This window comes from Anticarsia gemmatalis, chromosome 24, assembly GCF_050436995.1.
Source record: "Anticarsia gemmatalis isolate Benzon Research Colony breed Stoneville strain chromosome 24, ilAntGemm2 primary, whole genome shotgun sequence".
In the NCBI taxonomy this organism is placed as follows: domain Eukaryota; kingdom Metazoa; phylum Arthropoda; class Insecta; order Lepidoptera; family Erebidae; genus Anticarsia; species Anticarsia gemmatalis.
The window spans coordinates 9,693,060-9,707,125 of NC_134768.1; the positions used below are offsets into that span (position 1 = coordinate 9,693,060).

At 37.9% G+C, this 14,066-nt stretch overlaps 2 protein-coding genes across 3 annotated transcripts in view; one reads left to right on the plus strand and one right to left on the minus strand.

The window, feature by feature from the left end:
* Rsod (superoxide dismutase family protein Rsod) overlaps nucleotides 1-1,860 on the minus strand; it is a 49,755-nt gene extending 47,895 nt beyond the window's left edge. For both annotated transcript variants that reach the window (XM_076130226.1, XM_076130225.1), the window contains exon 1: nucleotides 1,688-1,860. In XM_076130226.1, coding sequence (XP_075986341.1) covers nucleotides 1,688-1,757 — 70 coding nt within the window. In that variant the 5' untranslated portion in view covers nucleotides 1,758-1,860. The remainder of the gene's footprint in view (nucleotides 1-1,687) is intronic.
* Nucleotides 1,861-10,814: 8,954 nt separating this feature from the next.
* Nucleotides 10,815-13,289, plus strand: Mlc2 (myosin regulatory light chain 2). Its single transcript, XM_076130265.1, has 3 exons — nucleotides 10,815-10,955; nucleotides 12,197-12,391; nucleotides 12,759-13,289. The coding sequence occupies exons 1-3, from the start codon at nucleotides 10,953-10,955 to the stop codon at nucleotides 13,176-13,178; spliced, it is 618 nt and encodes a 205-aa protein (XP_075986380.1). The 5' UTR covers nucleotides 10,815-10,952; the 3' UTR covers nucleotides 13,179-13,289.
* Nucleotides 13,290-14,066: the final 777 nt, after the last annotated feature.

Here is a 14,066-nt window from a genome sequence, read left to right on the forward strand (position 1 = left end):
CTAAGAATAACTATTATAGGGTATTATTATGAGGAATGTAGAGCTTTGATACCAAATTTTATAAAAGGGAAACTAGTTTAAATCACAGTTTTGTTTCTTCAAGAAGAAACTGGAGCTACATTAAGATTTAGGTAATAAATACCAATACCAGTTCCAATAATTAATGCAAGCCTAGGAATGCGTCTTTGGAGAAAAATGGTATTCTAACTTCTCAGACTTATTTCGTTTATTCTCTAGTATTCTTTAGTTTCTCACAACATAATTAGAAAATACTCTTTTTTAATTTGCTAAAGGAGGATGGGAAACAAATGTATGGAATCTGGGCCCACCCCTCAATAGTAACATATGATATACCGTTGGATAGGCCTTTTTAGCGGAACATTATTTACTAACTAAACTATGGTCAAATGTTAGTACTTTCGGAGCTACGATGTCTTAAAGTCGTCTCAGATTATCATATTATTTATAAGGTAAAATAGTAATGATACTAATAATACATGTATTTTACTTTAAAACAAGATTTATTATTCGTCTTCTTCATCAATAAGAATGACATCATTTAAGAAAAACGCGGGGGCCACGAATGGTTGATATCTTCCAACTCCTAGGTACCAAATCAAAGATATGATGTGAGCGCACGATCCCACAGTTCGCCGTCCGGTCAAGCAAGTGCAATAATATTGTGTTATCGCGTTTCTTCCAACTTGGTTTCGATCAATTAATATATAGCAATAATATGTTCTTGCTCTTACGTGGCGTGATTGTATCCTTCCACGTAGCAACCACACATTGTCTGCGGTTATATTATATTCCATTAGGTCGTGCAATTCGTTTTCTCTGTAGGTTTCTATGACATATAAACCGTCTCGAAGATGTTCACTACAATATGACTTCGCTAACTTCATGTGGTAAGAACCCAAAGCAATGAACATGATGTCGTCTTCTGTTATTTGAGGGAAATCCTGAACTTGTTGATTTGCATCTATTCGTTCAAAGTTGACTCTGCGTCTGTTGATATTATTCCCTTCCACGTAGTTAGATAGGAGGTTGTCAACTTCAAGCCTTTCATTAATTAAATTCAGAAAAACATCTGCTAGAGAGATAAGCGATGATTATACACAATACAGTTTGAGCCTCGGTAGTGTTAATATTTTAATGAAGTAAACTACGATAAAATAATTGCTTAGATTGGGATCATTTTTATGGCAGTATAATAGGTAGTATAACTCCGAAAGTACTGACTTTTAACGTTAGTCGTAATACTAAGTTTTATTCTGCATGAAAATACCTATTCATTCATATGTATCTCACTTCTATTGAGAGGTGGGCCCACCATTACCCATTGTCCTTTGACCTAATATAGCCTGCTCCGATAAAGAATGTCATTTGGAAATACTTGTAAAAATTTCGCAAACTTTTACAACGTCCTGCAATCTCTATTCTTCAGATTCAATTCGGGACTTTTACACCAACCAACAACTACGACTAAATTACTTGTCAACAACTACAAATCAAGTAATATTAAGTAAACTTCCATTCAGAAATCGAACTGGAAACTTCATTGATAAGTCATATCAAGTAAAACCCGGGAACCAAACATACGATGACCAAAAAAGAGCTTACGACATTAAAAAAAGGCTTTTTCCTACATCAGACATGTTTAAAATAGTTGTTGAATATTACTTACCAACACACAACAACACAAACAACAAAACACTCCATATCTTTGGCCTCACATGACTATTATTATAAAACATTTTCACTTCAAACCATCGCGACACGTACTCCTTGGTGGTACAAGTGAAAGGCACTGACCAACTCAAGTATAACTTAGCTGAGACGGAAGATGTGTGCGAGCGAGAGGGACAACAATGTGACGTGCGCGCGCGCCGGTGGAAAACACAACTTGACTGCAAGTTCCGCTTTTCGAAGAAAAGTTTGAGACTTATATGAGACTGTTTTGACATTTTCAAGTATCTAAGAATTTTCTTTAGATTTCATATAAAGAGAATTTACTACTTAGAGGTATATTTTTGGTTCTGACTTATTGCTAATACGCATATAAAGTTAACTAAAGTAAACTAAAGTAAGGTATGACAATGACACGGGTTAAGGACACCCAATGGTTACGTACAATGTACTTGGAGGACCTTCGATTGGAGACAACGTCTGTAAAGTTTCTAATTATGTAATTGTCATATGAATCAAGCATCGTTAGCTAATTTAAGTAATCATGGACTGATTATAATGAGTAAGTAAAGACCTGACTGCCTCTGTGGCGCGGTCGGTAGTGTAATCTACTCTGAAAAGTTCGATTTCCAGGTCGGGCAAAGTATTATTGATATTTTTGAAATTTTCTCAATAGTTAGTAGCAATCCAGAGTTTGGTAACAAGTTCGCTATATGGTAATTGGCCCACTCCTTATTGCATGTGACCAACCTTGTTAATGGTAAAACGTTTATATGTATTTTCATACAACTCTGCCTACATTTTCGGGTATATCAGGGTACATTACCTACGTATTTTTTGTGGTTAGGATTGATAAAGTAGTAAGTAGTTAGGTACTAATGAAAAACCACGTTTAATCAACACAGACGTACTAGTAATATGTTCAAATTGTCATTCTTTAACACCAATATCTTCACTCATATTTTACCTTATTTCCTGAATTAATAAACTCGTTTGAATTCAATCTACAGAATATTTCCATAAGGCATAAGGACAAATAATAATAATATATTCATATTAGAATCACTAAGGTAAAATCCAGTTTGTCTACTTTTGGTGACTCACGTTTTTAAACCAACTATTTTTGTTTTTATTCATGTTTATTATAATTGCACTCGTGGAGGAATGTTGGTATGCAATAAAACGATATGCAACCAAACGCAAGGCTTCCGAGGAATATGTTTAATGTTTTTAATGGAATGCAAAGTCGCCAACTCGTAGATTGATCATTTCTGTCAACTCAAGGACTAGTCCCTATATAAATAATTTCGGAAATCCTTGCTCTACAATGGGAGAGTACGGAAAAAAATTGATAAAAAAAAAAACAAAATCAAATGTTATCTTCATTACGGGTCCATCATTGCGGTGTAAGGCACAAGACAGATACATTTGGAAGCAAAGAAGGGAAGTTCATTCATATTCAAGCAAATGAACATGAATGACGCAATACAAAAAGCTCATAGAGCTATGACTTTTTTGTTAGCCATTTGTGTGTCCAACTTTGCGTTTTTCTTTGTGTCAAATGTGAAACCTAGCAATTCGTGGCGATTTTGCAAACAAAAAGCTTTACAACCATTGAGATGCTCGAATAAAGGGTTAAAAAGTCAACATCCAATTAATATAAAATCGTGAAAGAAGAGGGTTCAAAGCGATCAAGAATACTTGCAGAGAACATCAAACGTAACTTAATAACTGACAATATGATGTTGTTGATGAATATCTGAACACTGTACAATTTTCTGTTTAATTAGCGCACGTCGCCGAGTCGTCTCTTAGGCGCTTAACACACTGCCCCGCACCACGCAGCGTAGCGCGTGAATGCGTGTTCGAACGTTGCTTGTAAGTATCTCCGTTTGTATGGAAAACACGCATAGTCTAACACACAGAAAATGCATCCACGCGCGTTCATGCGGATCACGCGCGTTCGTGCGTTTTCCATACAAACGGAGATACTTACAAGCAACGTTCGAACACGCATTCACGCGCTACGCTGCGTGGTGCGGGGCAGTGTGTTAATCGCCTTAGAATAGAGTATTATAAACAGGTGAGCAACAGATTATATCAGTGCGATCGCTCCAGCACCCACTACAGAGATGATACTACAGTGATGACAAACAGCCGGCCGTGTAATGATTAAACATCACTTTTAGATGTGTTTGATTCAGAGATACTTATATCTTGAACACCAGACTTTCTTTTAAACAGGTATTATAGTGTAACTCTAATTGTGTCCATCATTGTCCATCCAAGTTCTAATGACGACAACTCAGAATCTAAAGTCTTTCCTAGAAGGAAAATGGTTTGGTAACTAACTTAAACTCTCGAACATAAACCCAGTATTTTACTTTTGACAAGAACTATACCTATATGAAAATACCTCAATTTATAAGCAGAAGACTAACATGATGCCTTGTTATTATCTAATACACAGAGATTAAGACTATCATCTATGCTACAAAGCATGTACAATAACATTCAGCTTGGGCCGAGAGATCTGGTTTCCTTAATCATTCGGTTTTGCATGGCGGTCAGAAGCTGCCAGTTAATATGTACTATTATGTAAAGTTGCACATTGCACGCATGTCCGCGAAACCGTCGACCTTCGCGTCAAAACATAGCGGCATAACTCTGACTATAAGCGTAGCCTTATGAAATAATCGCGTGACGCGCGCGCCCGCGCACTCGCTCGCCGCCCGCTCGGATATTCTCGGCTACGCTCGGCTATTCCCGGAGCCTGACTCACGCATTCTGAAATAAGGTCATTGTAATCCACACCTATCCCGGTTCGATTCCCGGCTATGCGTACGTGACTGAAATGTATTTCAATGCTTATGCACTTCGGTCGTAACTTTTGGTATTTGGATTGGCCACATCGATGATTGATACGAATTGTTTTTTGAGGAATCGTGTACAAGAATATGATAAATAAGAATTGTTATATGCGAGTGAAAAACAGCAGATGTTTGATGTACAACAATACCGCACGAACTAAAAGTAGAATCTCATTTTTATGATATAGCGTCAGACTGCTCTGTTAAATATGTTTTAGCCTTCATAACTGTTTCCTTCTATCGCTGGGTATCTGATCATATTGTTTTCACTGCGGGACCATTTTTACGGCACAAATTGAACTATTACCTTAGTTCTATATGTCAATCACTACACTTAAACTCGGTAAGTCAACGAATCAAGGAATAGTCCCAAATTACTTTAAGACAAAATTCGAAAATCACCGTGAACAGAGAGATGGATGAGCGCGCAATAATTTTACATACATTTCGCTTTTAGACACAATTACACTGGCCTAATTTAGTCTAAATCTTTGGACATCATATAAGTTTCGACTCTACAAAAACCTTTTTTAGAATATCATATTTTTATCTGACGAACATTGATAAAAATAATATCAATTTTCATCTCCTTGAAAGAAGAAAATCAACTTCAATTAAGCAATTTGCTCTTAAAAACATTCCATCAAAAGGCATTTGATATTAATTTAGCAGTTCACATTGCAATTCATAATAAATATCAAGAAGGCGAGGTCATTAACTAACGAGTGTGAGTAGACAGAACGTCTGGACTCCACCAATTAACTGATGATAATCTGAATATCGTAACATTAAGAACGTATTCCAGACTAATTAGCTTCCATCGTGTAATTAGTGACGGTATTACTCGTAAGGTTGTGATGAAACCGTGTGACTGATGGACGGATGTCCGGCTGTATGAGGGAGATTAGATGTTTTATTTATCTAGAAAAGAGGATATTATGACATATTTTATGCAAGAACGCCATAAACTGATCACAGACAGTGCAAACAGAAGGTGTTCATGTTGTAGATTGTTGAGAAACTGGTGACAGATTCACTAGAGTTGTTTTTCATTAGTAGAAGATACCGCTCCTAAGCTTTCACTTTGTCTAAAAATATTTTCTAAATAAAGTAGAATCTGAACATTGTTTTAGAGTGCGTGTAGGTAATATAATACGGTGAACTAAAGCACAAGCATGTTTCACTTATAATATCACAAAACAACGCTGTGCTTGCGTTGCGTTCAACTACTATTTACCCAACTAGGTGCAGCATATTTTATCAAAAACATTAATTAATGTTTAAACTTTTCCTTTAAATTTTCTACACTAAATCTGCTATGCGTAAGTCTGATACATTGCAATGTTGCAATGATAGTCGCTTGAAATCACGTTAATATTAAATAGTAGCAAATATCTTAATTTACAGCTCATTACATAAATATGTGTGACATAACTCCAGAGCTGGACCTGTTCCATAAACTAATTGCGAGAAATTACATGTTTTATAAACTAAATCATAGTTTACTAAAACAGTTGTACCTACGTGTATAATTTATATTTACTGAAGTAGCTATCGCTGTTTATATAAGATATTTAGAGAAGTTATAATACGCGTTCATACATATCTATACTATCTATACTATATACTATAATACTATATTAAATAATTAATTAATTAATTAATTAATATTATAAAGCTGAAGAGTTTGTTTGTTTGTTTGTTTGTTTGAACGCGCTAATCTCAGGAACTACTGGTCCGATTTGAAAAAGTCTTTCAGTGTTAGATAGTCCATTTATCGAGGAAGGCTATAGGCTATATTTCATCACGCTACGACCAATAGGAGCGGAGTAGTAACGTAAAATGTTACAAAAACGGGGAAAATTTTGACCCATTCTCTCTTATGTGACGCAAGCGAAGTTGCGCAGGTCAGCTAGTATAATATGAAGTCATACCTGAAGGTGTAGCACATCACCATTTATTCGCATACGTTATATCACGTTATACCCGAAGGTGTAGATCAGGTGTGTGAAATATACTCACGTTTGACTATAAACAATGTTAGGCTCATGTAATAGGGGGCGAGCTTATTGCCATATACTGGACATGTAACCAAACTCCGTATTAAGAATGGTAATTTTAACCAGAAACGTGAAAACTGCTTTCTTTAATTACCTACTATGAATTAATGTTAGCGCATTAATGTCATGACTGCTGAGCTTGAGACACCTCCTAAGGTTAAGCCTAGGGTCCACTAAGCTGGCCAAGTGGCGTTCAATTTATTATTACAAAACTCAAAGTCAGTAATCCTGAACTACGACTTACAACTCTACTCGCAAAACTAAAGATACTAGTATTGTAAAGAGCTTATGAATTTAGTACATTGTACCTAAATAGGTAGATAAATATCTAATAGAAAATCTTTCTGTCCATCTGTGCCATGTGTCATGTCCATCACTACAAATCTTTTAAATTGTAAACAACTGCAACTCTTCGGCTTGCTATATTGATGCAAGGAAGGCATCTCAAACCCCTATTTAACATAGCGTTCATCTAAGTACATGCTTAATATCGCAATGTCCAAGTTGTCATGCTCGACGTCGCACCGATGGTATGAATGGTTCGCGAGCACATTGCCAAGTGGCAACACACCTCACAAATGGCGCAGTTGCAACACTTTCTTGTTAGTTGACAATCATACTAATGTGTAGCGTAATTGATACATGGGAGTTGGTAATTGCTTGATTAAGATGTGACTGTGATGGGTAATGAACAAATTTAATATAAATTGGATTTATAATACCTACTACTTTTTTGCTAATTAAGGGAAAGATAACAAAATTGTTGAGCACGGGTGTTCTCCTTGCCGCTGCTGTTTTCTAGCTCCTGCCCAGCGACATTCACTCAACTGTGTTGCTAGCCAAAAGTGGGTTGGGGAATTTGTTTATCTCCAAGAATGTATTAAAGAACAACATTGCTCAGTAGCGTGATATCAAGAACAATTATAAATTCCCTTTATAATATACCAATTCCCAGGAAGTTAAATTGTTGACTATAAGCTAGTCTAACCGACTGGCAGTTATATATAGAAAAGTAGATCAGAATATTAAGGAAAAACAACCTAGTAAATGAAAAAGTCTTACGTCGAAATCCTTAGCTACAGCACTTCACATAACATCTAAAGCATTTCAATCCAACTGCTTAAATAGATAGAACCATTTCAGCCTCGAATATACCCAAATACAGAAAGTGTTACACATCGTAGCATCGTCTCATGGCCTCACCAAATACACTGACTAGATGCAGCTATTAACCTCCATAGACACACTTAAAATATTATCTTCAACTGCATTCCTTTCTACGGTTTTGAGGAGACTCATTAAATCAATATTGCTGTCCTAATAAGAATATGATATTAAGAAAGCTGCTTTGTTAAATACAACCTTAGTTTTTGTTGAAATAAACAAATATCTTTTAAAGTCACTACCTAGGTAGCATAACATCCAATCAGAATATTTATCAAGACATTTTTATTGATACACAAATAGTATTTTAATCGTATTGTACAGTTAACTACAGCAGATTTTGGCTCATTGCTTTGAAATCTTAAATTAGATTTACATTACATTGTGCGCCTCCTAAATATAGCTGAAACACATAAAATTAAACATTTGAAGATAGACCACGAAAATGTGGATAACATGGCTATCGATCTAAGGGGGAGAAAACATTCAATATGATAAAGTCTCCATAAGATTTTTTGGGAATGGTGTTTTTCGTTTCTTTAATATTTCTGTCATAGTTATCATACATACACACATACATGTATACATACATATAGTCACGCTTTCTATCCAATAGAATAAGCGGAGACCAACAAACGTTGTTTGCTACAAACTTTACGAACTTCATTTACTTCAAACACGTGGCTAAGCCTGCAGTGGCCCACAGCTAGACATGAGGTCTATGTCTACCTGAAGTGCTTCATAATTGTAATCTGTAGATAGATCTAGTGTTATATTTCATTGAACAGTGCACGCCTAGTATCAGCTTGCTTTCGTCTCAGTTGTTTGGCAGTTTGTCAAGAATGCCCCAAATGTGAGTGTTTTCCAATAATAACAAACACAGGATATAGAGTAGGACTTGACGCAAATAGAACCAAACAGAGCGAATAAATTCATGTTATTTACAAACTCATACTTCCATGTATTTAACAGTCTTAAATTGTGGGTCCCGGCTGACATTTTCAAAGATCTTTGATAGTCGTTAACAGTAGTCAAAAGCTTGAAAGTCTGACAACCAGTCTTACCGAAGGGTATCGTGTTATAACCCAGGTAACTGGGTTGTGGAGGTCAGATAGGCAATCGCTCCATGTAAAATACTGATATTCAGCTGCATCCGGTGAGACTGGAAGCCGACTCCAACATAGTTTGGAAGAAAGGCTGATTTAAACATCCATGTATTTAGCCTAACAATTACAATAATGGTATTACTGCCAAAGAAACAGATGCCCACAATGACTTGTGCTACTTACTATCAACACACACTCTGGTGGAAAATTTTGAGAGAGATACTTTTGTCAGTATTGATTTTTGTGGAATGAGAAGATCTGATAAATTTTCTCTATAAGTACCGTGCGTTAGTAAATAGCGATTGGATAGACAGGGGAAAGTGATGTGATGTGTGTTCTTCATACGATAATTGCAACGTCTGCTCACATAACGACAGACACATGACAAGTGTCTGTAAATGGTGTCATGGTCTGGGTGTACTTTATGTGGGCGCTAGGTATGGTCAAGTATCAGGTAATTCATTGCAAAGAACTGATATAAATCATTCAATAAAAGAAGATTCGAAGATGCTTGTAATCATGTCAAACATCAGTCATTTCGGTACGGAAGTCTGACAGCCTACAATTTCCTACATACTTACGTATCCTGTAATAAAACCTTTACAACCTACAACTCTTATCTCTCTACTCCAAAGAGCCCGTACTAACAAATACATAGGGAAAAGCAATAATGACTCTTTGTAAGACTCTACCGTGTTATTTTTACAGACGGGTAACGAAATCCGGTGGTTATCCGGTGCTATCTATTGAATTACATAAAATTAACATTACACCGACTATTATAACGCATTCCTAATAACCTTCTTCAATGATAGCAGCAAAATGCAAAGATTTGCAATTTGTTAAAAGTTTACAAGAACAAACATTATTATTTGACGCTTAGCAAAGGAAACATAGAGTCTACGCTTATGGCAATAGCACTTGCGGTATATTAATTATCATCAGTTAATAAATGAACAACATTTAAACACGGATAACTAAGCATGATTTCAACAAACCGTGAGTTACAACGTTACGCACATTTGAGTTACCATTGAAAAATTGAGCTCAAAATAATTTTGGCGGAAATACTTTAGAAGTAGGTACTCCGGTAATGCTACCTACCCTACAAAATTATTTCCAAATTCTACCAGACTCGTGATATCAATAATTATAAAAGTTATAAGAACTAAACAAGTTGAACTGACAAAAAGTCGCAATCACTCTCCGGATACAAATATCATAAAATAAGTATGTAAACTGGTACGCACGCTAGTAATAAGATCGCGGTTTTAATAAAATGACATGATATTTTCTATTAAAGAAAATATGTAACACCTCACATCCGACGTGCACTGAATGTTGTAAATATTAACACTACGATATTATGCATAACGTAATCAGACGCAGCGAAAATATATAAACAAAATTCTCTCCTGGACGATTACCGAACAAAATCCAGCGAAACGTTATAAATACATTCAAAATTCATCTTCGTACTTTTGATGAAATTACTGAATCCACAGATGATGGACGCGATGACGTCAGACATTTAACATTAATAAACATAACACGAGCAACACTCCACGGCAACCTACAGACATCTCGTTAGTTTTATATCGTGATACAGTAACTACTGCAGATGCAGATGCTATCAGCATCGTTCAAGTCTAAGAGTAAGATCATGATCTCCCGCCGACGGCATAGCTCTGACTGTGGAGCGAGGGGCTCGCGGTAAACTTCCATTCAATAAAGTTATATTTGTTGAGAATCGACGGCGTTCGTTGTACCCAGGAAACCGCTCGCCCCATGACAGGTGAGCTGATTATTTTTAAATCCAAACAAAAGCGTTGCCTACGGCTGAGCCGACGAGCCGCCCGAACCGTTCTGATGCCGATTCGAAGACTATCGTATTTGTCGAACTAAAAAAGGAATGGTGAGCTCGGCGGCCGCCGGGGTGGGGCGCACGGGAGGAGGGGGGGGACAATCCTGGATCTTTGAGAGGGAACGAAAACTCGGAGTCAGGGTGGGACTGCCGAGCGGAACAGTCTCTCCTTCGTCGAACGTCCAACACAAACAACACAATGGTAAGTGTTACACAGTGACACTTAGTGAACATAGTAGTGATGGAACAGTGCAATGTGGTGCAAGTGATCAACTCGCGATGAACAACTAACTGCCGGCCGAAGACACCGCGATCATTACCGACATGCGAGATATAACAAACAACGTCGCGATTAATATCATAGTGAACGAATAGATAGTGGTGATACTTCTACATCAGCATGTAGTGCCCGCGCCATGGACAACATGGAACAACCGGAGATAGGAAGACTAGTTCCTTTAAATGACCGACTAAACACCATCTTCAACGGTGAAGATTCCGGGCTTAAACAATTGTAATAGTTTAAAGTAACCACGGGACAATGTGAAATCGTATCGATTAAACCAAAAAATCCTGTCAATAAGTCAAAATTTAACAAATCTCAAGCAGAAACGGCGGCTCTTTGCAAAATAAAATACAAATCAAATAATAAGAACACATTTAGGTCCAAGCTAAAACTAGAAGAGAACATCAAAACCATTGGTACTCAACTTTAAATAAGTTTTCAGATAATAAATCTATCTCTTCAGGACTTAAGTAAGAATAAATTGAGAAAATTGCGGTGACAAAAAAATATCGTGAACACGGTCTTGAAATTAAAATCTAAACACAATTCGGATATTCATAAAAGATGGAATACGAAAAGAAATCAGTCATGTTCCAATATATACAGAGTAGATAATTAAACAGAGTAGATAAAAAAAGATAAATATAAATAATAAATTCGAACCTGTTACTGATGAGCTGAATAGAATTGGAGCACGCGTGGTTCTATAAATATCGCGATGTAACTGAATAGCTCACGAGGCGGGCGGGAGGTGCGCGCGCGCCGCCTGCGCTAAATATAGGGGCGCCGCCAAGCCACGCCTAAACGGGACACCGCCGATAAACTCTTAGATAATTAGTACTTCATTATTCGGAAACTAATTAAAATTATGATTTGCTTCCTCAATTTACCGCGGATGGAAAATTTTCGAGATAATTCTCAACGATATTGGCATGTTTGACAAATTCGATGAAGATGATAGATAAAATACGTCCGTAATATGAAATCTAGATTCATAACCCGCGATTACGAGAACTAACTAATGAGATAAAACATGGTTTTAATGAAACACCAGGTCAACATGTGACGAGTTACAATAGGTTGATCACTTGTTTTCAAATACATTTAAATTTCTTAAAATTTGTAAATGTTGCTAATGTGTATTTGTTTATTTCCAGGCGGATAAGGACAAGAAAGTAAAGAAGAAGAAGGCAAAAGAAGAGGCGCCAGCGGAAGAGGCCCCCGCTGCGGCCGCGCCCGCCGCCACCGGCGGCAGCGACAGGCAATCCTCCCGCGGAAGCCGCAAGGCTAAGCGCACTGGCTCCAATGTCTTCTCCATGTTCTCACAGAAGCAGGTCGCTGAGTTCAAGGAGGTAAGCATCCCCACAACCAACCCTCACATACAAGATATGAGCACACCGACGATATACCAGGAGTTTCAGTAAAAGTTACATGTCGGAATGTTTACAATCATCTTTTGAGTTAAAGAGGAAGTTAGTGAAATCATTGTTCCTTGAAACGCAGTTTGTGATTGCGTCGATTTACTAGAACGACGCGAATAGTGTCACACATTGTTTAGCTCGTGCTCCGACCGTGTTTTGTAAACATTTACCATCTCGAGTAATTATTGTGTACAGCCCACATTTTCAAAATTTTACAACTGTGACGTCATTCGTTTACAAGCCAAAACGCTTGGCCATGAAGTGACCAGGACTAAGAGTATGTCTCGTTGTCCCTCAGGCCTTCCAGCTAATGGACCACGACAAGGACGGCATCATCGGCAAGAACGACCTGCGCGCCACCTTCGACTCGCTCGGCAGGCTGGCGTCGGAGAAGGAGCTCGATGAGATGGTCAATGAGGCCTCAGGCCCCATCAACTTCACCCAGCTCCTGACCCTCTTCGCGAACCGCATGTCCGGCGGCTCCGACGAGGACGACGTCGTCATCAACGCCTTCAAGACCTTCGACGACGAGGGCAAGATCGACTCCGAGAGGCTCAGGCACGCCCTCATGACCTGGGGCGACAAGTTCTCCGCCGACGAGGTCGACGAAGCGTACGACCAGATGGAGATCGACGACAAGGGCTTCATCGACACCACCAAGCTCATCTCCATGCTCACCGCCAGCGCCGAGGACGAGGAGGGCGGCGAGGCCGCGTAAGCACCACCATCTGTGTAGAGTCTGAGACGCGAAGCAGTGACCTTATGAAGCGTAACACCGCCCGGCCGCACACACGGTTCATTCTCATCGGATTAAATACCACCATGTGAACCGAACATTTTTTATTTAATTTCTTTATGTAATAATTTATTGTTTCCATTTTTTTAATTTATATATAATGAAAATATAGTTCTACTATTACCAAAATGTGTAGTACTGTCCCCGTACTATGTAACTATAACAGCTGAAAAGGAAATATATTATAAGGAATACTATGTATTCACATTCTGTTTCAATAAAGAATCGACGAAGTCTGAACTAAATGACATGTGCCCACTGGACACACTTTTGTAATACGGTTTTATATTTACACACCACACGTAGCATAGCACACCCACCACGCACACCGACAACACTCAGACAAACCCTGATATAACTATCTATATCTTAGATAGCTCCGAATTACTTATTAGTAGCAATAGCCGCAAGCGCAAGTCACAGATTCCAGGGTTCAATTCCTTGGCAGATTAATGTTACTGGGTTCGTCTTCAATAACTCATTTCCATATCTTCTACTTACGAAAGAAGGCTGCGGTCAGGGGCGCTCAGGGGGCCTCCTTAGCTGAGAATAGATTAAAGGAAATAGTACCGAAGACATTTTTCGGAACCGTTTTAATTACCAGAATGGCACTTTTAACAACCTAGTTTAGGTATTATTTATAGTTATAGTTGCTTATTCAGGGTTTCACAATGTATTTCCCTCGTTGCTAGCAACGTGGAGTATAAACTATATCAACACAGTCTAATCACTAAACGACTTTTATATAATCGTTTGGTTACATGCAACAAGTACGTTCAATCAAAAACATTCCGATGTAGTTCCGATGTA

Excerpts from the sequence above, each read along its gene's own strand:
- Mlc2 (XM_076130265.1), top strand. Across the intron at positions 12,392-12,758 it reads AGGTCGCTGAGTTCAAGGAG|GCCTTCCAGCTAATGGACCA; the intron begins GTAAGCATCCCC and ends GTTGTCCCTCAG.